This window comes from Toxotes jaculatrix, chromosome 4, assembly GCF_017976425.1.
Source record: "Toxotes jaculatrix isolate fToxJac2 chromosome 4, fToxJac2.pri, whole genome shotgun sequence".
Taxonomy (NCBI): domain Eukaryota; kingdom Metazoa; phylum Chordata; class Actinopteri; family Toxotidae; genus Toxotes; species Toxotes jaculatrix.
In genome coordinates, this window is record NC_054397.1 from 21268484 (window position 1) to 21291384 (window position 22901).

General features: G+C 42.6%; 2 protein-coding genes across 4 annotated transcripts; one reads left to right on the top strand and one right to left on the bottom strand.

Moving 5' to 3' along the window:
* The first annotated feature begins 19 nt into the window (after positions 1 to 19).
* pdcd11 (programmed cell death 11) lies at positions 20 to 13595 on the top strand. 3 transcript variants are annotated; one of them, XM_041035235.1, is made up of 36 exons: positions 20 to 81; positions 615 to 737; positions 1085 to 1228; positions 1354 to 1518; positions 1618 to 1779; positions 1877 to 1997; positions 2088 to 2263; positions 2455 to 2562; positions 2744 to 2956; positions 3078 to 3202; positions 3292 to 3352; positions 3653 to 3799; positions 3944 to 4195; positions 4345 to 4470; positions 4570 to 4764; positions 4960 to 5130; positions 5226 to 5439; positions 5594 to 5743; positions 6126 to 6238; positions 6861 to 7360; positions 7571 to 7633; positions 7955 to 8051; positions 8149 to 8238; positions 8406 to 8508; positions 8654 to 8831; positions 9362 to 9418; positions 9535 to 9657; positions 9922 to 10044; positions 10341 to 10509; positions 10865 to 11011; positions 11094 to 11240; positions 11425 to 11675; positions 12074 to 12242; positions 12390 to 12543; positions 12770 to 12935; positions 13046 to 13595. In XM_041035235.1, exons 2-36 carry the CDS (start codon positions 636 to 638, stop codon positions 13215 to 13217), a joined length of 5454 nt encoding a protein of 1817 aa, XP_040891169.1. In that variant the 5' UTR covers positions 20 to 81; positions 615 to 635; the 3' UTR covers positions 13218 to 13595. The 3 variants fall into 3 exon arrangements, with proteins under 3 accessions (XP_040891169.1, XP_040891171.1, XP_040891170.1); XM_041035237.1 differs by having other exon boundaries at positions 11097 to 11240; XM_041035236.1 differs by having other exon boundaries at positions 21 to 81; positions 597 to 737.
* Positions 4036 to 21634, bottom strand: zgc:175214 (uncharacterized protein LOC557610 homolog). The gene is made up of 9 exons (XM_041035241.1): positions 21508 to 21634; positions 20978 to 21422; positions 20415 to 20785; positions 18805 to 18958; positions 17764 to 17806; positions 17179 to 17220; positions 14702 to 14784; positions 14187 to 14510; positions 4036 to 4046 (listed from the first exon to the last, which is right to left on the bottom strand). The coding sequence occupies exons 3-8, from the start codon at positions 20437 to 20439 to the stop codon at positions 14390 to 14392; spliced, it is 468 nt and encodes a 155-aa protein (XP_040891175.1). The 5' UTR covers positions 20440 to 20785; positions 20978 to 21422; positions 21508 to 21634; the 3' UTR covers positions 4036 to 4046; positions 14187 to 14389.
* Between the last annotated feature and the right edge of the window lie 1267 nt (positions 21635 to 22901).

The following is a 22901-nucleotide window of genomic DNA, read 5'->3' on the forward strand; positions in this document are numbered from 1 at the left end:
TTAGTTTTTCTTCCGGGTTGCGATTATGGCGTGTTGCTGAACAACATGTGAGTTTGGATATCCAAAAGCCGGAGATTCAATGTAAGGCAATATTTCCAATAATTGTGGGAGTATTTTTTTTGTTTGTTTGATTCAAAGACGACTTTTTGTATAGAGGCTTGTGTATTGGCAAAACTTGCCGTTCATTCATTGCGAACGCTGGAACACGTTAACGTTAGCTAACGCTGATCTCGTCCATGTTTTCAGTATTAACTTTACGACGCGGGGCAACAATTATACTTTGCTTGACTCCATTCTGCTTTTCCAAGAGCCTAACCAGTTACTTTTGTGACTGAGTAGTCAGACAGTATGTGGTTAGTAAGCCAAGCTCCTGTGTGTGCCTTTCACGTAACTTTTTATATTTGAGGCTTTTTACTAGTTAATGTTCGTGTATGGTCACGAGTGTAGACGTTTCAAATGTAAAATCAGCAGTTACGTTAGAAAATTCAAACTGGGTGTAGAGTCTGCCCATATCCACTGTCTTTGAGTTGTGATTTATCTCAACAATTTTTGTCATCAGCAGTATAAGGGTTTTGAAATGATCTGTTTATTCCCAGTCACTTTAATTTTCCTAGACGTCTGAAACAACACCAAACATGGCATCAGTGGAGGAGGACTTCCCCCGAGGAGGGACAGCAAAGAAGCCCTCTGAGAGTAAAATTGTGGTGCAGAGGAGCGAAGTGGATAACCTGTTCCAGGTAGAGTTCAACTCTTTCTTTCTCTCTTTCTGTGTCCATGACTGTGTTAAGACATTAATTTGTCTGGACAAATCACTGAGCATTGTGAACATGCTGGGAATAGGTTATGACTATCCACAGAAAGAGGATTATCACAATATCACGCAGCGTATTCTTCTAATTCACATCAGTACATTACTGAAGTGGAAGTAGTTCTTCCACATCAGTTATTCTCACTCTTCCTTCATATCCCTTCCCTTTCACTCTGTGTGTAGTGATGTTTGGATTGTTCACTGTGTACTTAATCCCACACTATGAGAAAATCTCTTCCACAGTTCACGATAGCACGATATGCAATTCTCTTGCAGTCAAAGGAACAAACAGAAACTAAGAAAAGAAAGGGGGCAGTCAAAGATGACGGCAAGAAGCTCAAGAAGCAAAAGACGGACAAAGAAAAAGATGGTCTGTCTCTAAATGCAGCAGCCAAGTGTGTGGAAATCCTACATATCAAGGTAATGTGTTTGGAAAGACCCAGTGCATATTGGGGATTTGCTGAATGTGTTAAGCAGACTGTATTAGTATTCAGGGTATTCAGCTCAATATCTGACTTGATATTTGTTGTGTTTTTTTTTCCCAGAATGTGAAGGAGGGTATGCTGATGCTGGGCTGTGTGAAGGAGGTTGCAGACTTTGAGGTGATAGTCGGTCTGCCTTGTGGCCTGCAAGGTTACCTTAGCATCAAGAACATCAGCGACTCGTACGCCAAGCTGCTCAGTGAGCAGCTGGATTCAGCTGACACAGAGGTAGAACTGTGGAGCGATGATTTGAATGTACCTCTGAAGGCGCTAATAATGACATAGTTTGTAATATATTTCTAATATCTGATTCCTGATACTTCACAGGAGATCTGCTCTCTGCCTCACCTCTTCTACCCCGGCATGGTGTTAAGGTGTGTAGTTGCCAAATTGGACATAGCTAAAGGAGGCACTCTCAGCATCCAGCTGTCAGTCAATCCAAAGCTGGTCAACAAGGCTCTCACCTCAAGCGCTCTGAAAACTGGCATGGTGAGTCGTTAATGAGCGTAATCAGTCAATTTTGAATATTTTTAAAACATTTTAAATCTAAAATTCATTGATATGTTGTTATTGTGTTTTCATTTAGGTCTTAAGTGGATGTGTGGAGAGTGTTGAGGATCATGGCTGCATAGTTGACATTGGCATCAGTGGATCCAAAGCCTTCCTGTCTGTGAAAGCAGTAAAAGACAAACAAAGCAACCCTGAAGGTATTACACAGTATTTTATATCGCTTTTCATTCATTGAGGAAAATAATCTCAAGGAACTTATGTCTTATTCTGCATTGTCACGTCTGCAGAACTGAAAGTGGGCCAGTATGTAACTGTTCAAGTGGAAGAAGTAAAGAACGAAGGGCGTGTGGTCCAGCTTTCTGTCAACCCCCAGACCATCGCCCAGGCCTGTGCTGTACCCGAGCAAGGCTGGAACCTCACCAACCTTCTGCCTGGTCTTCTGGTCAAAGCTACGATCAAAAAGGTAGAGACAACTTTGACACTGACAATGACACCAATTCTGTTTTTTTATTACAATATTAAAACTATGTAAAATTCATTGGTAAATTTCTGTTGTTTTTTTTGTCCATTGAATGATCTGCTGTTGCCCAGTTAGTGTCAGTATATTCACTGTAATAATTTCATTTTGATAATGTTAACATTTCTGTATTGCAGGTGACCAAACATGGTCTGATCCTGGACTTCCTGTCTTCCTTTGGTGGCCAGGTGGACTTTCTCCACATGGAACCAGAGCAGGCGTCCAACTATACTGAGGGAACTGAGGTAAAACTGACTCGGCACAGGGACCCTGTTTTCAGCTTTCTGATGAGAGATATTCATCCTCCTATTAAAATGGTCTTTGATTAAAGCGTTAAATATTACCAGTTAATGTTTCTGTGTCATGTGCTCATGCTGGATTATAAAGTTGGCATCCTGACATTCTCTTTTGTGTGCATCCACCCAGGTGCGAGCTTGTGTGCTCTACGTGGAGCCGTCCACGCGTTTAGTGGGCTTGAGTCTGCGCAGCTACCTCCTTCAGACCGGGAAAAGAGTTGACCCCATTCCAACTGGTGGGGACCGCATTGGGGAGGTGGTGAAGGACTGCAAGATGCTCGCTATACACCACATGTCCGGAGGCATTGTGGAATTGCCTGGCAAAACATTGGCATTTGTACATGTGAGTCAGTGTGATGTCTTGAAAATTTGAGCCATTTTGAATTCAAAAGAAGAATAAATGCGGTCTGCAGATGTTCTGCCACCTCAGCCTTGGTTTAATATTTAACTGTCTTTCTCGACAGAGGAACCACCTGAAAGAGTCAAAGGAGCCAGCTAATGAGAATAGAGTCCTGGCAATGCCTGAGCACACCTGCAGGATACTGGACTTCAGCCCCATGGACCAAATTCATTTTGCTACTCTGCGCAGGTATGTGGCTCTGCATTTTTGTGTCTTACCGCATCATAAGCATTAAATTCCATTTTGAAATGTTTACAAAATTCTCGTCTTATTTCCAGGAGTATGATCGAGAAGCCTTTTTATAGATATCATGATCTTCAGGCTGGTCAAGTTGTAGAGGTAAGAATTAAACATCATCTCCTATTAACACTCGAACCTTAAGTTACTAATGGAAAAATTTAAGGACTGGAGAAGTTCAATTTAGATGCTTAATATTCATGACTAATAACAGACATCAAAATATCAGACAAAATATGTGGGTTTATCTTTTTAACCCCACTGATAAACCTTTACAAAGTCTGTTTACAGTCATTCAGCTACCCTCTCCATGTATATTATTTTTTTCCTTTTTCTGTCTCTCTCCCTGTGTCTGTTGCCTGTCTCACGTCCTCTTTCTTCCAATGTGTCTTTCCCTCCAAGGGGACGGTATCAGTCCTGCTGAATCATGGGATGGTGGTGCATCTGTCCGACCACATTAAAGGTCTGGTGCCTCGGACCCACCTGTCTGACATTATCCTTAAGAACCCAGAGAAGAAATACATGGAGGGCATGAAGGTCAAATGTCGGGTCAGTGCAGTTCTCTGTGTTGTTTTAAAGCCACTGAGAAAAGAAGAAGAATAAAATCTATAACATGCAGTTAGTTTCAGCTCTCTGGCAGAATTGCATATTTGTCTTATTCCTCTGTGTTTGTGGGTGAATATATTCCATCAGGTGTTGTCGGTAGATCCAGAGAATAAGAAGCTGTACCTGACCAGAAAGAAGGCCCTGATTGAGAGCTCCCTGCCATTGTTCCTCAGCTATACCGACGCTCGTCCTGGCTCCATGTCCCACGGCTACATCGTCTGCATCAAAGGCTTTGGCTGCATCATTCGTTTCTACAATAACGTCAAGGGTCTGGTGCCGCTCGGTGAACTCAGCTCTGAGCCCATCATGAGTCCTGAGGAGGTCTTCTATGTTGGACAGGTGTGGAGACCAAATAACATGGACGGGGAGAATCACATCAGATCTTTTTTTTTTTTTTTTTTTTTTTTAGTTGACCTGGTTTAAGGTTTTTGCTGTCCTTGTTCAAGATGTTACATCTGCTAAGTTGTTTGTTTGCATTGATGGTCCAGGTGTTAAAGGCGAAAGTTCTTCAGTGTGACCCAGAGAAGTCAAAGATGGTGCTGTCGTTTAAAGCTGCAGTGGAGGGAGAAACTGAGAAAGCTGCTAAGCCTCAGTTTGACTGTGAAGTGGGGACGGTAAGTTAAAGACCTCATGCTTTTTTTTGTTTGTTTTTACTAATTTGACCATTTTACTGATTTTCTTAATGTTACATCTGCACAATGTTTGTCATGTAGAGTCTGGAGGCCAAGGTGCTGAAGAAGTTAGTCAACGGTCTGGAGGTAGCCATCCTCCCTGATGAGATACGAGCTGTACTACCCACCATGCACCTCTCTGATCACATGTCCAACTGCCCTCTGCTGTGGGAGAGCCTGCAAGAGGGAGACAATGTCTCGAAGCTCATCTGCTTCAGCAAGAACAAACAGAATTTTGTATCCTGTTTTTAACTGTCTGTAGATTTTATGTGAATCTGATCAAAACTGAGAAGTTAACCTCAACTGTTCTTTGATTCTGTACAGTATGAAATGTTTTCTTGGCCTTTGTTGCTTATCGGGAAGTTAAATCTCACATTTACATGCTTTCACAAAGCAGGAACATTGTTTTCCTTAGCTGTTCCTCTGTTAAAGAATCTCACCAAGAAACCGACTGTGAGGTGGTCACTGGAGGAGGGAGTGGTCGCCAAGGATTTCTCAGAGATCACAGTTGGAATGCAGCTGATCGGCTGGGTCAAGAACATCATGTCCTACGGCGTCTTTGTAGAGTTCCCATATGGCCTTGTTGGACTTGCACCCAAGTCGGTGAGCAAAGGGCTTCGTGCTACATCCTCTAGCCTGAAAATCTGCATGTTAGTTTATTTCTCCTAATAAAAATCTTCCCGTGCTCCTCTTCCCAGGCCATGACTGACAAGTTCATCAGTGATACGACACTCACCTTCCAGCTGGGCCAGACAGTCATTGCTAAGGTGACCAACCTGGATGAGGAAAAGCGACGTTTCCTCATCACGCTGAAGACTTCAGAGGTTATATCTCCAGAGGGGGACGCCCAGACCAGACTCATTAACGGTCTGCAGGAGAAAAGAGCTGTGACTGAAATGTTGGCTATGAGAGGTATGCATGTGTTGTCTCCGTCTCTGTGAGGTCGGTTTAGACTTCAATATAAACAGCCGCCACTTGCAAATCTGATACATTGATTCCTTCATTCTTCAGGTGAAGTCAGGCCTTATAGTGTCTAACCTCTCTTTATGTCTGCTGTAATTCTCAGATAACAGTGATCTTCGCCAGCAGCTGGCTGCTCTGTCTGTTGGTCAGAAGCGGAAGCTGACGGTGGATACTGTGACGGACAGCGGTGCGACGTTTACGTCTGATGATTTGGTCGGCGCTACCATACAGGCCAGCAAGCACCATGTCATGGGTTTGTACTTAACCAGAAACGTTTGAAAAGCTGTAGCATACCATGTGGTGATGCATGTTTTAGTCTTTGGGTTTGAAACCCTTAAAGGATTTACATGCATGTAGGCACATACTGGTGTCATGGTCTGACTGCATCAACCAAAGTGATGTGGTAAATACTGAAATACTTCATTACTGATTGATTGGTGTATGTTGTATGCCTTACATAAATAACACAAAGTTATTATGTAATGCTGTTAGGGCACTGTAGTGAAGATAATCTGCCCTTCTTTCTGTGTTCTCGGACTCATATTGTGTGGTTACCTTTCACACAATCACAATTCACATTTTTTTTGTTTTGCAAAATCATATCATGCTCTTCCTGTTGGACTCATGCTTTTCAGGCTTTAGCCTGACCCCAGGACAGAAGGTTACTGCGGTCATCCTTCATGTTGACATCCTGTCTGCTTGTGTCCATGTGTCCATCCTTGCCAAGCTGGTGGGAAACAAGAAATCTGTGAGTGTTGCGCTTCTTCATACCATTTGCTTCTTATTTCACAGTAAGGAAAGTTAAGATGAACACATTGTCACATTAATGTGCTGTAGGTGGTATTTTTCTAAAGAGTCAGACAGTATGAGACAATATTATCTTTTTTGTTTTATGTAAGAGACTGTAAGTAAACTACTGGGGTTTGGACTTGGGTGATGAAAATTACATTTACTTTTTAAAATGAGGCCTTCTCCTGCTTTATTCATATTCTCTTTAGATTACCCTGGTGGACATAGACAAAAGGTTACCTCAAAATAATATCCCAATGTTTTTCTTCATAAAATAAAGTACACCTTAATGAACTGTGGTGCACATGGAAGCTATCCTTTTAATATAAATATTTCAATGTAACTATTTATTTTACTATTAATTGTATTGCAATGGAAGGCTGAAATAAAATAAAAATCTTGTGTGAGAATAAAACACCCTCCCTGCTCCCCCAAATAAGTGAGACTTGCCTTCCGTTACCCAAAAGAGAAATTACAATACTCTACAGCTTTTCTGATCCACCTCCCCCCACTAATAATTTTTGGACAGTCCCTAATATTTCACTGTTGTGACTGCAGTGTTTCTGTTTGTATCTTTACAGTTAAGTGAAGGATCAAAATACACAGCGATGGTGCAGCACATAGACAAAGACTTTGCCGTCATCTCGCTGGAGGACACAGCACAGCTCACTGTGATCCAAACCAGAAGTCACCTGAATGAGGTATTCCTGTCTGAGTCGGAGAAGCTGAAGGCGGGGATGAGCTTGGCAGTTGAGGTTATAGAGCCCAGCTGTGAGGAACTACAAGGGCTTCCTCTAGTGTCGTGGACGCGCACTGCACCGAAACGACAGCGCACAAACTCGGAAAACCAGTCGGGCTCCAAGGGTCACTGCTTCGGGGAAATCCTGCAGGGGAAAGTGCGGACAGTGAAGCCTACCTGCGTTCAGGTCACGCTAGAGGATGGGAGCACAGGCAGCGTGCACGTGTCTGAGGTGTTAGAGGAGACAAAGGTGTGTCAGGGGTCCTTCCCAACATCCTCGGTGAAAGTAGGCAGTATGGTCACCGCCAGGGTAATTGGAGGACGAGAAGCCTCCAGTCACAGGTAAACACTGCTGTACTGCCTTATTTTATATGTTCAAATAGACTTTTTTTTTGTTATGCAAGTTCCTACTTTTGTCATATAGATTTTATTCCATATTTAAACTTAAAACCTTTGTAAAAATGTAAAGACAAATGCAATGATTTTCAATTTATTTGTGCAATTGTATCGTCCTTAAAATAAATTTAAACTGTTTTTTTTTTCTTTTTTCAGATTCTTGCCATTTTCCCATCCCAGATTTACCTACACCATTCCTGAGCTCACACTTATACCCAGGTAATTGTATAGTACAGTTCATTGTAAGGCCAGCATTACATCATATACTGCATGATAACCTTGATGTGTTTTCTGTGATCCTAAAGTAAATTAGTAAATTTAGAGTCTTCTCATTTTCAGACCAGTCATCCAGACACTGATGTCTGCGACATTTTGTTTGAATAAAATATTGTATAAAGATAAAATATGGGAGTTACAATAATACAGATCTGTTGTGTTGTCATAGCTGTTTCCCTGTTATGTGAAGATGTGCATGTGTTTTACACAGTATGTGGATGGTCTGTTCTCACTTTGTTTCTGTTTCTTTTATTTTCTCTGCAGCAAACTGGAGAAGAACGCAGATTTCAAACCAGTTGCAGCAAAAGAAAAACTTAACAGCTATAAAGTTGGTGAAGAAATTACATGCTTTGTATCAAAGGTAAGTGGTTTGCTGTAACTGGCTTTATTTCTTCTTAGCAGCGTCATCCAAGTCGACAGATCAGAGTTTCTCACTGTGCTTGTGCTTCTGCCCCCAGTACAATCCAGAGAGGAAGTCTTTGGAGGTCACCACTGACCCCTGTATTACTGGGATGGTTGAACTTCTGGCCATGATCACTGATCCTAAAGTAATTTTAAATCTGCATTATGTCATTTTATATGTATTGGAAGAGCACACGTCTGATCATTTTTAACATTCACGTGCTGAAAATGCTCAGCCCAAGGCTTTTACAGTCTGAGTGAAAATAAGATTTGATGAACTTTAAATTTCTCTGTAAATTGTGCGTGTTTTCAGGACGCCAGCCACCCAGAGAAACGGTACAAGCTGGGCCAAGCAGTCCGGGCCAAAGTGGTAGAAGTGAGCTCCAAACCTCATCGCCTTGTGCTGTCACTCACAGGTATGAGCAGCTCAGACTACGTTTTTATTTTATATAATTGTTGGCTGTTTTACTTTTGCGTTCTGTATCACTTCTCCATATAAATTTCAGATTCTTCATCAAATGTAAATCAGACCTTGATTGCTGGATTTGCTATGTTTTCCAGGTGTCCATAAACTGGAGAAAGGCAGCGTCAGTTTGGGGATCGTGACTAATATTCATCCACAGTTCGGCCTCCAGGTCAAACTTCCATTTGGTGCCATGGGGACTGTTGCTGTCACTGACCTGGCTGATGCCTACAAGCCAAAACCTCTGGATGCCTACAGCAAGGATCAGCTGCTCAGGTTGGTAGATGCAGCAGTGGCCTTTGAATGAAATTCATTTACATATGTATTGCATATGTTCTAAGACACAGTCAGACACAGGGCTGGTTTGTGGTCTCTAAGAACTAGTTTGTAATATGTGTTGTCTAACCACATGAACAATCAACAACAAGCGATGTGAAAAGCTGGCTGTGGAGGGGAGAGGTCTGACATGAACAATGCAACAAATAGTTAGAGACTCCCCCTTACCCACTGTGTTACCAGCTGTGGATAACTTCTACTTTTTTCCTGCATGAAACTAAATGAAACTTGAACTAACTTTGTGGCTGTAATTTAGGCCAAACAAAAATAATTGCTGTAATCACTGTAGTTTTTTTTTTTTATCATGGTTGTAAATGTTGATTTTCTGCAGCCCAGAATACATTTATGGGAAATTGTTGGCATAGAATATCTACAGTTTACAGCTACAATCCAAAAAAATGCTTGTACCACTATCAGTTTTAATTCTGTGTAGATTTAGAGTAAAAAAAAATGTTTGCCTCCTCTTTTAGGTGTTTCCTCTTAGGGAATGAAAATGGCAAGTGGCAGTTGTCTCTACGTGCATCAAGGTATGACAGGTGTCATTGTAAAAGTCTGACATATGGACTTATGTAACAAATTCACATCTCATAACAACAATAAATCTTATTTCATTGTGTTGCTGATTGGAACTCTTCTTCTTCAGGGTGAACCCAGAGCAGGCCAAGCCAGTGAAGGACCCAGAGGTTTTGTCTACAGACAAACTGGAGGCAGGCCAGACCATCAGAGGCTACGTCAAGTCTGTGGGAGAGCAGGGCATCTTCATCAGGTAACTGAGGAGTTCTTCCAGCACTGAAATTTAACTTCATATCTAAACTCCACAGAAACTCCTGAAAGGAACAGTATTCTCCTTGTTGTCTGGGAAATGTAGTTTCATTGTAGTTTTTTCAGCATTTATCTTTGACATTTCCACTGCCCTGCTCATTATTTCTTCTTACTGCTTTGTGATCTTGTTAAAGGTGTCCCCTTTTGACAGATAGCAGGTCAGCTGTGAAGACGTGTTCACCTCTTTTTCCACATATGTATGTTCCAGATTGTCCTGGCAAATAACCGGAAGAGCCCAACTTCAGAAGTCCACCAAGTTCTTTGTTAGCAGCCACAAGGTCCTGTCTGAGCACCTGCCTCCCAACACCCTGCTCACCACCAAGATCATCAGGTAAAAGATAACTTCACAGTGACGTTATTGTCGCTAAGGTTACGCTCTAATCCAGCGTAACCAGCAGTTTTAGGGCTAAAACTTCCACATGACTGTAGAGTCAGAGAAAAGAAGTCATCATTACCAGACATCAGAAACTGATTTGGACGAATGGGAAGAATCTAGCAGTGTAATACTGATAGTGTGTCTTTACATAAGCTCTTTGCCCTGAGCAGCTTTAGGTTACAGTCATTTTCAGAATCAATACTGTCATCGTTTCATTTTTAGTCTGCAGCTCTTTCTATTCCTGTCCTCAGTATTGACAAAGAGGAGGGGTTTGTCAACCTCTCCCTGCTCCCCGAGGACACCGGGAAGCCAGACGTCCTTCCAGAGTCTCTCGGTCTGCCGCTGCGTCTGGTAGGAGAGGAGAAGAAGAAATATGATCTTAAGAAGAAGAAGAAACGCACGCTGTCTGAGAGCGAACAGGTAACAGTCTCAGTTTCCTTTCGCTCTCGTATCAGACTTTCCTCCCTTCCCGCTATCCACTAATAAACACACTGTTCATGACTCGCTCTTTAGTCGTTTAAGTTGCTGAGGTGCTGAAGGTGAGCAGTAACCCAATATGCACACCCACTTCCTCATAGATCTGTGCCATCTTCATTTATCATTCACTCATTATCCTTTGGTCTGACAGTAATAAATGCTGCATTGATCTTGGCCTCAGTCACTCTGCATACTCTGCAGCTTTAATTACAACCAGATGGCCACTGAGGCAATTATGTGCATGTGTTGTGGTTGATTTAAGCCTTGATGGCAGTCTTTATGTTGTTTTATTCGCCAGAAACAAGAAGAGTCCCAGGTCCCCAAGAAGAAGAAGAAAAAGACAAAGAAAGCAAAGACTGATGATAATGACAGTGGAGTTGAGGTGTACTTCAGGGAAGAAGAGGATAAGGAGGACGAAGGAGAACCCAAACCTGATCCTGCAAAAGTAAGCAAATATAATGCTGCTCAGTGAATGCAGTGATATTAATATCTAAAAACCTGAAAAATACCCGCCCCCTTGTTCTCAGCAGGTCATGCCCTGCTCATCAGGACCATCCAGACTGCAGGTGGCAGCAGGTTTCTCCTGGGATGTTGGACTGAACTCCCTAAAGCCTGCCTCTGCAGCTCAGGACGGGGACTCCAGTGATGGAGAGGACCAAGAAGGAAGCAGCAAAGTGAGACAAACATAAAAGTGCACGTATAATTTTAGGATTATGGATTGAATCCAACTTTCTGTCAGCATTTTTTGTGTCCTGCTCAAAGATAATCTCTTAAAAGTCTCCTCTCCTCATCATCACGCATCCACTCACTGGTCACTTACTGTCCTGTCTTTTGTCTTGAACCTGCTGCTGTCCTCAGCCCCAGAAGAAGTCCCGTCATGAGTTGGAGCAGGAGAAAAAGGCAGCAGAGAAGGCGCTGGTACAGCGGGAGACTGAGCTCATGGATCCGAACGTGCGGCCCGAAGATGCGGCTGCTTTCGAGCGCCTGCTCCTAGCCTCACCCAACAGCTCTCTGCTTTGGCTCCAGTACATGGCTCACCATCTGCAGGCCACACAGATCGAGCAGGCCCGTGCTGTGGCTGAGAGGGCTCTCAAAACTATTTCCTTCAGGTTATTGATAGATTAATGGATTTTATTTTATACTTGTATTGCATTGATGCATCTCCTTCTTTAAACTTGCTACTGAAAGTGAGCAATAAAGCAAACAAGAAAATTTGCAGACTAATAGGCTAAATTTGTGTTAGGTATGCAAAAACATAACAACCTTAAACACTATGAAATTAAAAATACAGTTCAGACCTGTACTGGCAGTCCACTGGCAGATCAAGCCGATTGACATTTGGTAAATAAAAAATAAAAAAAACAGAAAAATGAATATAGATATGTATATATAAATGCAAATAGGATGACTACAGGTTCCTGTACAGTTTGTGTCAAACCTTTTAAGACAGTGAGCATTTTTAACAGCAGAAACTGGTGTTGTTAAAATAGTATCCTGTGTTTTCCAGGGAGGAGCAGGAGAAACTGAATGTGTGGGTGGCCCTGCTGAACCTAGAGAACATGTACGGCACAGAGGAAACCCTGAAGAAAGTGTTTGAGCGGGCGCTGCAGTTCTGTGAGCCTATGCCCGTCTACCAGCAGCTAGCTGACATCTACGCCAAGTCCAGCAAGATCAAGGTACAGTTTATTGAGTGATTAGCTCAAGAGATGTCCTTAGCTCAAACATCTTACCCATATGATGTTTAGTACTGTGTTCTGTAGCTTTTAATGTCTGCATGTTTCGCTTTCTGTGTGTTGTGTGCTCTGTTTGGTGGCTGTATCCAGGAGGCGGAGGGCTTGTATAAGACGATGGTGAAGCGTTTCCGTCAGAATAAAGCAGTGTGGCTGAGCTTCGGGTCCTTCCTGCTTCAGCAGGGTCAGAGCGATGCTGCTAGTGCTCTCCTGCAGAGGGCACTGAAGAGTCTGCCCTCCAAAGAAAGTAAGATGGCCTATCTGAATGCTCTCAGACATCCCACAGAAGAGTTTGATGTCAGTTTATATTTTCTGACACCCACCATTGACTGAAACCAGCTGTGTTTCCACCCCTTTGACCGAGCAGTCTTTGTCAGAGTTCATTGCATGTAACCATTCAGATTCTGTTTCCCTGTCCCAGCTGTGTCTCTCCACAGGTTTTAACCTTTATGTATTGTCATCCTTCCTCTTAGGTGTGGATTTGATCGCCAAGTTCGCTCAGCTGGAGTTCCGTTATGGCGATGCGGAGAAAGGTCGCACCATGTTTGACAAAGTCCTGACAAACTATCCGAAACGTACCGACCTCTGGTCTGTTTTCATCGACCTCATGGTCAAACATGGATCACAGAAGGAAGTCAGGTGAGCAAATGATCACTTTCCAATCCTTATTGGTAGATGTGATAAAACTGACATTATTGAGCTGATGACATGTGCTGGATGGTGTTTTCCATCTTCCTTGTCTCCTTCAGGGCGCTGTTTGATCGTGTGATCCACCTGAGCGTTTCAGTGAAAAAGATCAAGTTCTTTTTCAAGCGCTACCTGGAGTATGAGAAGAAGCACGGCACCCCACAGAGCATCCAGGCAGTCAAAGAGAAGGCCATGGAGTTTGTGGAATCTAAAGGTACCGAGGCTGCAAACTGAATTCGCCTCCTAATCAAAAATAATCTCCTCAGTAGCTTCTAGTTTAGCTTTTTTTTTTTTAAGTGTCATGAACTGGGAACAGTTGAACCTGAAACTCAGGGTTTGATGCTCTAATGTTGCAGAACACAACAAACCTTTGTAAATCATCTATAAAAACAAACGTGTATCCAACCTTTCATCAGCTTACCTTTTAATCCCTTTGTGTGTAAATGAATTTGAGCTACAAAGAGAATGGTAAGTGTTGATATATGATGATTAGTTTACTGTGTCTTTGAATGGACTGTGATAAGGAACTAAAAAGTTCCTTATCATACTTGTTGGAACATTTTCTATGAACTGACTGGTTGACCTTTCAATAAATCCAGCACCATTACAATACATTACGTGACGTTTTATTTAAAAGCAACAAATACAAAATAACAATATATATAGGGACACGTTTACATACAATACATACAGGCAAGACTAGTTTTCTATCAGTCTCTTCTTTTTTTCTTTCTTTTCTTTTTTTTTTTTTTTTTTTTTTTTTAAAGGAAAGGGCCAGGGACACAATCGGTAGCAATGTTGTCTACTTAAATCGTCATCGTTGTAATCCCGCTGGTCTTGGTTTCGGCCGGAGGTTGTGGCTACCTCTGACTACTGGAGCATTTCACCTACATTGGCAGTATTGAAGATGCATGTGTGGCACAGGTTTATAGGGTGATTGACATGGTTTGTGCTGGCTGTATTGGTAACACCCCTGAGATATTAGAGGTATCCATACTGATCCTGTCCTGCCAAATGCCTGCAGTTTTGTTTGTCTCTGGCAGTGCTGCACTAGTCGTCCAGTGACAGTTGCAATGATATCCTGCTCTCTAAAGTGACTCCTTTTCCTGTCATGTTTTTGGTGAACAGTGCAATATGGAAGAAGAACTAGGAGCATTTTTATGAAAAGATCCTATTCATCCACCCACCCACCCACTCCCTGACTGATCTGACCAAATCATTTTGGTGCTGTCGATATCCAATTTCCACCAAGGCATATTGCTCAAAGGTCAGCAGCGAGGCGGCCACTTGGGATCATTATCAACATTTCCTGTGAGATGTCTTAAAGATGACCGCTGTCCATCATCCCTAGTATATTTAATATGTGTGTTTTCTGTAAGGGAAGTCTGGTTTCTTCCCCAATTCTGTCACACCTCCTCCGGGTCCATGGGACCCTCAGCACCCTGGGGAGCGTCTGTGTGGAGCCGGAGGATGGGTTTGTTACACATGGGGCACACGCTGCGGATCTCCAGCCACTTAAGCAGGCACCTGACAGGACACAAAAAGTAGCAATCAGCTTAAAAATAATGCTGGTGAGGGTCTGGTTTACCAGGAGCATCTTAAGATAAAACTGGTAAATGATATTAAATGCAGCCAATTTCATTAATTGCTGAACTATTCCTTTATAGCTTCATTACTTGTACAGTGTACTCACTTACTCTAATTTACTGAATACTCACTTCTTGTGAAATGCATGTGAGCATGGACACACTCCCAGTTCATCTCTGGTCCTGAATTCTTCCAGACACACCGCACAGGTTTGCTGCAAGAACAAAAAATAACAGCAAAGTTATGGTTGAGGTGACTTTTTCCCTCCACCTCTATTCAGTAAGGGGCTTGTATGTCACCACATCCAATGACATTACCATTTGCAGCTGATAAAGTAAAAGGTAAATTGATTTAATTTATAAGATTCAGAGCGTAACTCAAGTATAGGCCAGTGTTTTGAAGTATGGCTTTTAATAAGTCTCAAAAGGCTAAACAGTAGGCGCATGCACGTGATATGCGCGCACCCAACCGTATCCTCGAGCGGAAACGCATCCTCGCGATCGATCATTTCTGCTTCGCGTGCACTAAGGCGGTCGGCCGAGCCCAACCCTCCCGAACTTCCCTTTATCTGACAGAAACGAGAACTGTGGTAACTTTTCGTAACCATGGTTTCGTATCAGCATATTATACACAGCACCAACATTAGGCCACATAAGTAACAGTGTGGGCAGTGAGGTGGCAGACTCATTATATTCTCTCCACAGAAGGCCTCAGCCTATGGAGAAAAATAAAACCTCCTCCCCAGCTTCTTTGGTGGCGTTTCTTTATTTTTTTGTTTTGTTTTGTTTTGGAAACAAACAAAGCTGTTTATAATCTGCTTGGTTTTTGTAACAGTCCCTGTAAATATAAAACAAGTTGTGATGAACATATCTACTGTTTTCTAGTCTATATAGTTACACCTCTCTTAGTATGTTTACAAATGTTTGTACAGATAGTTGCATGAAACTTAGATTTGTATGGAGCATGTTGCATGATGAAAACACAACACAGACGTTGCATGTGGTCATCAGGTCAGCTGTTTGGTTTGGGATGGCACTAAATGTGGCAGACCCTCCATATAAATACATAAACAGAGTGGAAGTGGGTAGGAAAAGGGTGAAGGGGGTGGTTTTAGAAAAGACCCATTAACTTTTCATACTGTGTAGGCAGGGGCAGTAGCTGTCACTTCCAACACCCAATGTCTGTGGCCTGGAGAGAGGCCAGAATCATCCTAGTGGCACTGACAGGTATGTGTGTTCATCAGTATCAGACTATGGCACTGTGCAACCATGTTCTACTTTTTAGTTTTTCATTCATTTCATGTGATTACTTCCACCATGGAGGTCGCCATATTGTCTGTTTTTAGATAAAAAGGAACAAAAATACACTCTTTACTAATCCTCCATGTTATTATTGCAATAGTGAAATTGTATTATGTAAAAAATAATTGCGTAAACACAGGTTTACACATAACTGAGCAAACATAAATTTAGTAACATGTAGGTCACTTAATAAATAAAAAATACTGTTTTTCACTGTCACTGTCTCCCAGACCCATGAGATGAGTACTCAGTACTCATGGGTTGGATCACACCCATCTTCACATTTGGCCTTCATTTTGATCTCAAGTACAGACCTGTAAAGTGTATTTTGCACAGTTGTGATGCTGTCCCATGCCCCTTATCCTAACCTTAACCATCACAACTGAATACGTAACCCCAACCCTTACAACCCTAACTCTAACCTAAACCTAAACCACGTCTTAGCCATTCACACTTGTGGGATCCAGCATTTTGGTCCCCACAAAACTGTCAGATCCCACAAGTAAAGTAGGCTCCTGGTTTTCTAACTCTCCATATATAGTAGAGTAAAAAAAATAGCAGCAGTAAAGTAGTAAAAGAATGCACACAGGCAGCCGCTGAGGGTCACTCAGCCACTTCCTGCCTGCACGACAGCCCGAGACTGTGGGTGTTGAAAGTGGCCAATCAAAGAAGTGGAGACATCAGCATCATCACTGTCCCTGCACATGTAGAGCAGAAATGCTCTGTTGTAAGAATGTTTTTTCCGATGGTGGGTATTGTTAAGTGAGCTTGTATCACGTGCATGCGCCTGTGTAACTTATCTATGCTTAACTATGTTTCCAAGTAACAGGACTATCTCAACCTTCCCTTGAACAAAAACAGAGATTGGGCATTGAATTGAAAACCAAAACTATCCCTATATACCAACGGTGCCTAGTGGAAAAAAAGGAACAACTTAGAAAAGCCTTTCGTTTCAGGAATCACAAGAGACAAGAAGAGATTTTTTTTTTATAATACATTTTGAATGAGTGCAGTTATTCCTGGAGTCTACAAATAGAGAGTCAAGCAGGCACTCTGACATTTTTAAACGGCTGCATTTGAGATACAAGATATTTTCAGGACATCTCCACTGTGAGTGAGTGCAGCATGTTAATCACATCTGAGAGGAGGAATTGATTGAGTTAACCAACCGAACCCTCCCAGCTTATAATGGATCGTCTGATCGGCTGGCACGGAAACAGTGTGGGTAACATGACATGTGTACAGCTGCCAGGGTTTAACACACATGTTTAAAAACATGTACATGCGTGTCATGGAGTGAGACTTACTCCTAGAAGGCTCAGTTTCTTGCTTGCTCCCTTGAGCACCACCTAGAGTGGGAAAGGGGAAAGAAAAGAGAGAAGCACTGGTCATGTGAATGATGTGTCAGCACTATTATCTTGGCAGAAAAGCTATGGTGTAAAACAAACACTTCAGATTGGTTCAATGTCCTGATGTGACTGGCTTAAAATATCTGCAAGAGTGGTATGCTCTCTATTTTCATTGTTACATAGTTTTTTTAAAATAAAATAATCATCCTTAATAAAGATAATGCACACCGCTGCAGCTGGAGTTCAACCTTCCCCTGAGCTGAAAATAAAACAACACCAACTGTCACTACACCTACCACACCACACTGTCACATCCTGCTACCTGCCCACCTTTTCAGACCTTTTCACACTGCAGCTGGATTAACGCTTTAAAATAAGAGTGCAGGTAACGACACATGGATGGAGTCAAGGTCATCTATAAAGAGTGGTGTTAGGTTTCACAGTTGACGATAACAGTGTGAAATGCTATAGTAGTATTTATAACCTGCCTCAGAAGCTGGTGTTACATGTTCACCCACAGCGACAGATACTGCAGCAACTTACCTCATTGTAGCTGAACTGCTCCCTCGTTCCTTGTTGTTTCAGCCTGAGAGAAAGACAGAGAACAACATCTGTACAGTAGAAGTGACTGTAGTAACAACTGTAACTTCAGTCAGGCATGCTTTCAATCATTACTCCCTTTTCCTACCACTGCAGTAGTAGTTTCAGTTATATGGATAAAATCCTTCATCCTGGTATAGGTCATTTTATATGACAGTATTGATGTATATTGTTATGTAGTAAATTTTATATATAATTGCAGTTAAGCAGTACTGTTCATTGATTTGCAGTATTGTTCACAACAAGCCAATACAACCACAGATATTAAAGGGACAGACACCACAGCATTAACGATGCTGATAGACAAATTTACATTGTCCCAAGGTAGATATAATCATATCGCAAAGCCCCGTGTCCTACTAAAGCTCAATAATTAACACTTTATATCTTGCTTGTTTCATTTGCACAAAAAAAACTAAGTGTGAAAATACCAATTCTTGGTTTTACAGGGAGTAATGACCCAGACTATTTCCCGTTCCCATGTTTCCAGTCTTTGTGCTAAGCCAAGCTATTATTTGTTTGGAGTCATGTGTGTCTCTCCTTTTAGCTCTAGTTTGGTCTCCACCAACTGCTGAAGGAAATGTTTGGCTCTTTACCTTTTAGAGACTCCACAATGTTAGTCTAACTAGCTAGTCAGCTAGTTAGACTAACTAGTTAGCTAGTCTTTGTCTGCACTTCGGTGCTGGGCAGGTAGTGTCCGATGGGTTTTAGTCTTTCGCTAAAAACAGCTGCCTGCTGCATTTGAAAGCGACGCACACACGCGTGTGTTGGGTTTTTTTTTTTTGGTTTTTTTTTGGTTTTTGTTTTGTTTTTTATAAGGCATAAGACATGTATTAGAAGCAGGATATTTTACAGTTGAAAAATGAACTTGTCAGTGATCTTTGGTTGAAGACAGTACATAGCCATGCTTCTTGTACTTTTCCACATTTCTCCTGTACCTTTCTCATTAATTATCCAGATTTTCACAGACACCCAGCTACCTACCTGAAAAGGTAGCAGCAGAAGATGAGGCTGAGCATGAAGACGAAGAGGCCAATGCCCAGCACAATGACATACACATTGAGTGGGAGGTGATAGATGTCAGACGTCATGCTGCAGTAGTGTTCAGAGCGCTGAGAACCCAAACCACACAGGCATCCTGCCAGGAAGAGTTTGCAATACAGTTTACAAACTTGACATGCATTTAAGTGTCAGGGGTAACTGTTAGGGTTAAGAGTCTCAAGCTACATGTAAACTAAAGTAAGATATCTTAACCCTGTCTCATTTCTAATGTGGGCAGTTTATTAAAGGACTAACTTTCATTCTTTGTTTGCAACTTTATTGTTTACTTTCCCATTATAATCACCTTTCTTGAAACCTCCACTTTAGATTCAAAGTATTCAATGGTTAGAATTGATAGTTCACGTCTTAATAAGTAGCAAAAACATTTGACAGTGTAATTTCTAAAGGCAATTGTACTGTTGTGAGTCTAAAGGCAGTTAAGCTCTTGAGATCTGTATTTGTTGATCATTATCCAGAACATAGAGATACAGTGCGATCACAGGATCCTAGTGCCACCGGGCCTTGAGTCTCAGGGTGTGTACAGATATAAATCATGAGCATACGTTTGCTTGACAGTAGCCTCAGAGTATGTGGCACTCTGGTTCATCTCCACGGAATAAAGAGTATTATTGACATAAAATATTTAGTGAGCAGTTTAACCTAATGGTTTCTGTTTGTTTGGATGCAGGTGTGTCAAGGGAGCTGTGACTGGCACTATGGTGGCAACGAAATCGCTCGTAGGACTGTGCGCTAATTGGCTGTGAACAAAGACAAACATGGAGGACAGACACCACTTCCACCACACCACCATCTGTTCCACAGACTCTATAGAGGTGACTGGTAGAGAGTTTGTATGTCTGTGTGTGTGACAACACTGGGGGATGGAAGGGTGGTGGTGTGCAGTGTCTGTCTGCATGTATTTGTAAGAGAGATGTGTGTGTATGTTGCAGGTGGCAGGGGGTGGGGTATATTAAACAGACTGAACTCTGGGGACTAAAGGATCATTTAGTAAAACAATGGCAGAGGAAGCCCCACTTCCACAGGCCACATGTGTTCCTATTAATTTGCGGCGAGGATGCTCTTTGCCAGCCTCTAAATGTCCATGTGTCTCTCTTTATAATGAATGAATGGGTACAGCTTGCACACGGTGGGGGGTATGGGTTGGATAATTTGACATGGCTGGGGGTTGGGGGGATTTGAGAGGGGGTGGTTTGGTGGCGTCTAGAGAAGACCTAGGGTAGCATAATGACAGACACAGTTATGAACCTGACACTCAGCTGAAACAAAGCTAGCAAAATGGCCAGAGAATAAAATATTTCCAATTTCAATTGTAATAGCTCTCAAACAAACATGACCTTGAATGCACCCTCCCCAAAACACAAACTGAGGCCTCCACTCTCTCAGCAATTTGCCATTTCGCAAGCACATCCATTATGTGGATCCCATTAGCTGGTAGTCAGCAACTAAGTAACTGAGTTTATGAGATACAAGTAAATACATGTGCTAGCACCTCTCGTGTATTTGGCAGACAGCAGAAAAATCCACTCACTTACCGTTACACCATTGGAATGGTTGCATGAAATTTGACTCCCAGGGCAGCAGCAGTAAATTCGGGCCCTGTCAGGAGTAGGCTGGATGAGAGCCAAGCTCGTGGGCTGGAGGTCCGGACACTGAATCTGTTTGGAGCCTGGATTCGGTCAGCCTGAGCTGGATTGCGCTTTTGTTGAGTTGTGTTAGCTCCTCCAAAAAACAACCATCAAGATTTTCAGATTTGCTCAGATTCCACAAATCCTTGGGAGGTGTGGTTATGTTGGCTCAGCAGTCTGCTCTGCTCACCATTCCCAAATCTGGATTAACCACTCTGTGTAAAGATTGCAAGATTTGGGTCTGGAGTTTGGACCAAGACTGGAGACCTCATGTGCTCCTGGATCCCAGGGAGAATGATGTCATCACAGGAGAGAGAAGAAGAAACAAAGAAATCTTGTTGACAAGAAGTGATTGTTTTCCTTTGCTTCATACCGTGTGTTATTCGGGAGTTGTTACTGTGAAAAGCTGAATCTCACTCAAGCACAATGTCATAAACAACACAGGCTGCTTGGTAACAGGAAATACTTACATTTACAGCAGAAATGGGGCCTCTTTGACTTCACTTTGTGTCTGCGGTATCGTCCCTTCACCAATCTCAGTGACATCCGCCGTACAAAATGACAGTGCTCGTCCAATGAAGGTAATTATCTGGCATTAGTGTGTGCTTTGTCTTCCTCCCAAAGCTGCTTTTTTAACAGAGGATTTTCACGAGTCTCATCCGCCTCTCTTCTCGTCTGTTGTCTCCTCCTCCAGTCCTCTGATCTTGCAGTGGGTATTCCTCCTCAGTAGAGAAGGCAGAGATGTACTTCCCTCAAAGCCCAAACAAAGTGAGGACAGCTCCATGCAGTCAACAACAGTCCTCTAGCTGTGTTTGGTATTTTGCTGGTGAGTGTGTGTTTGTGTGTCAGTCAGTGCATGTTTGTGTGTGCGTATAAGGGAGGGGGGGATCCTACTCTCCCTCTAACCATCTGCTCCTTCAATTGAGAAAAAAAAAATCAGAGACAAAGGCGATGTGTGTGCACAAGTGTGTCTGCGTGTGTCGTATTCAGTCTCTCCCACCTCCAGCTGGCTTTGTCATGGCAGGCTTCCCCTCTTCCTCTTTCAATCCAGAGAGATCCTGCAATTCGCCTTTCCCTTCCTCCCCTTGCTCTTGCTCTGCTCTGCCTTGGGTTTGTAAACAGATCTCTGCTCATGTGACCAGCCGTTTTGCCTCGCAACTCTCCTCTCCCTCAGCCCTCCCTCGCTACCTCTGTCCTCCAATCTGTAGGCAGAAGGAAAGCAGAATGAGCCAGACACTGACGAATAGGGCGCCTGCAAGCATGCTGATGTGTGTGTGTGTCTGTATGCGCACACTCCTGTGCATGTATATGTGAGAGGGCGACAAGAGAGACACTTACAGCAAAGTCAAGGGAGGCCCCGGTCAGTAACATGCGCATGGCTGACATCCTGACAACCAAAACAAAGCCATTTGTGTGAAGTGGGGGTCAGCAAAAGAAGAGATGATGCAACCTCATTCACCACTTCCTTCCTTCATACATACACAGACTGTATTTTAGCAGTTTATTTTTCATGTTTGCTTTCTTTTATCTATATATAAACATCATGTCACTCTTTTGGAAAGAAAGAACACACAGAAAGACCAGAGAGAGAGAGAGAGAGAGAGAGAGAGAGAGAGAGAGAGGACTTATCTCTGCATATGAGAAGATATGAAGGAAAATAATATGAAGAGAAAAAGAGTGAGACGCACAGAAAAATCACAGCCTGGACAAAGACGTTGTGTGCGCGTCCACCCCCACAGCAGCAACCCTGGCTGCCAATTCGCTGAGAGAGAAAACAGCTGCTGGGCTACTGGGCGAGCTGTGAGACGGTCAAGGGGAGTGCTGCTCCACTAATCCCCTGGGGGAGGGAGGGAGAGGCTTCAGTGGGATCCATGCCATTTTCATTCACCCTACCCTCCTCCTCCCCCTACCCTCCTGCTCTAGTAATGATGCTGAGTACTGAGGAACAGCTGGATTGACTGCACTGATGAATGAGCATAAATACAGTCCTTAATACACAGCATGCATTGTGGAGTGTTTACAGGTTTCAGAATCAAAGATGATGTGTGCTGTAGCTACAGGGGCCGTGTTGTTGGCATGTGAAGTCTGGTGGTTTTGGTAAAAGCACGCCCTCTTGTGAAATGCAGTGAAAACACAATCGCATCAACAGTTTCCTGACGATGTCCTGTAAAAATGAAAATGTTCTGAAGTTTTAGATATTCAACTGGCATAAAAGTCCTCCAAAAGATATTCCAAAGGTTCTTTCAAAGATAGAGGACAGTTCTTCAACATTTCAGGGACAAAACGTTTTACCAGGAAGTGACTAACAAAGCTGAGCGAGTGAGAGAGAGCGAAAGAGAGAAATGCAAATGTTGACCTTGTTTTCTTAGTGACATGTAAATTGTTTTGGCTGTC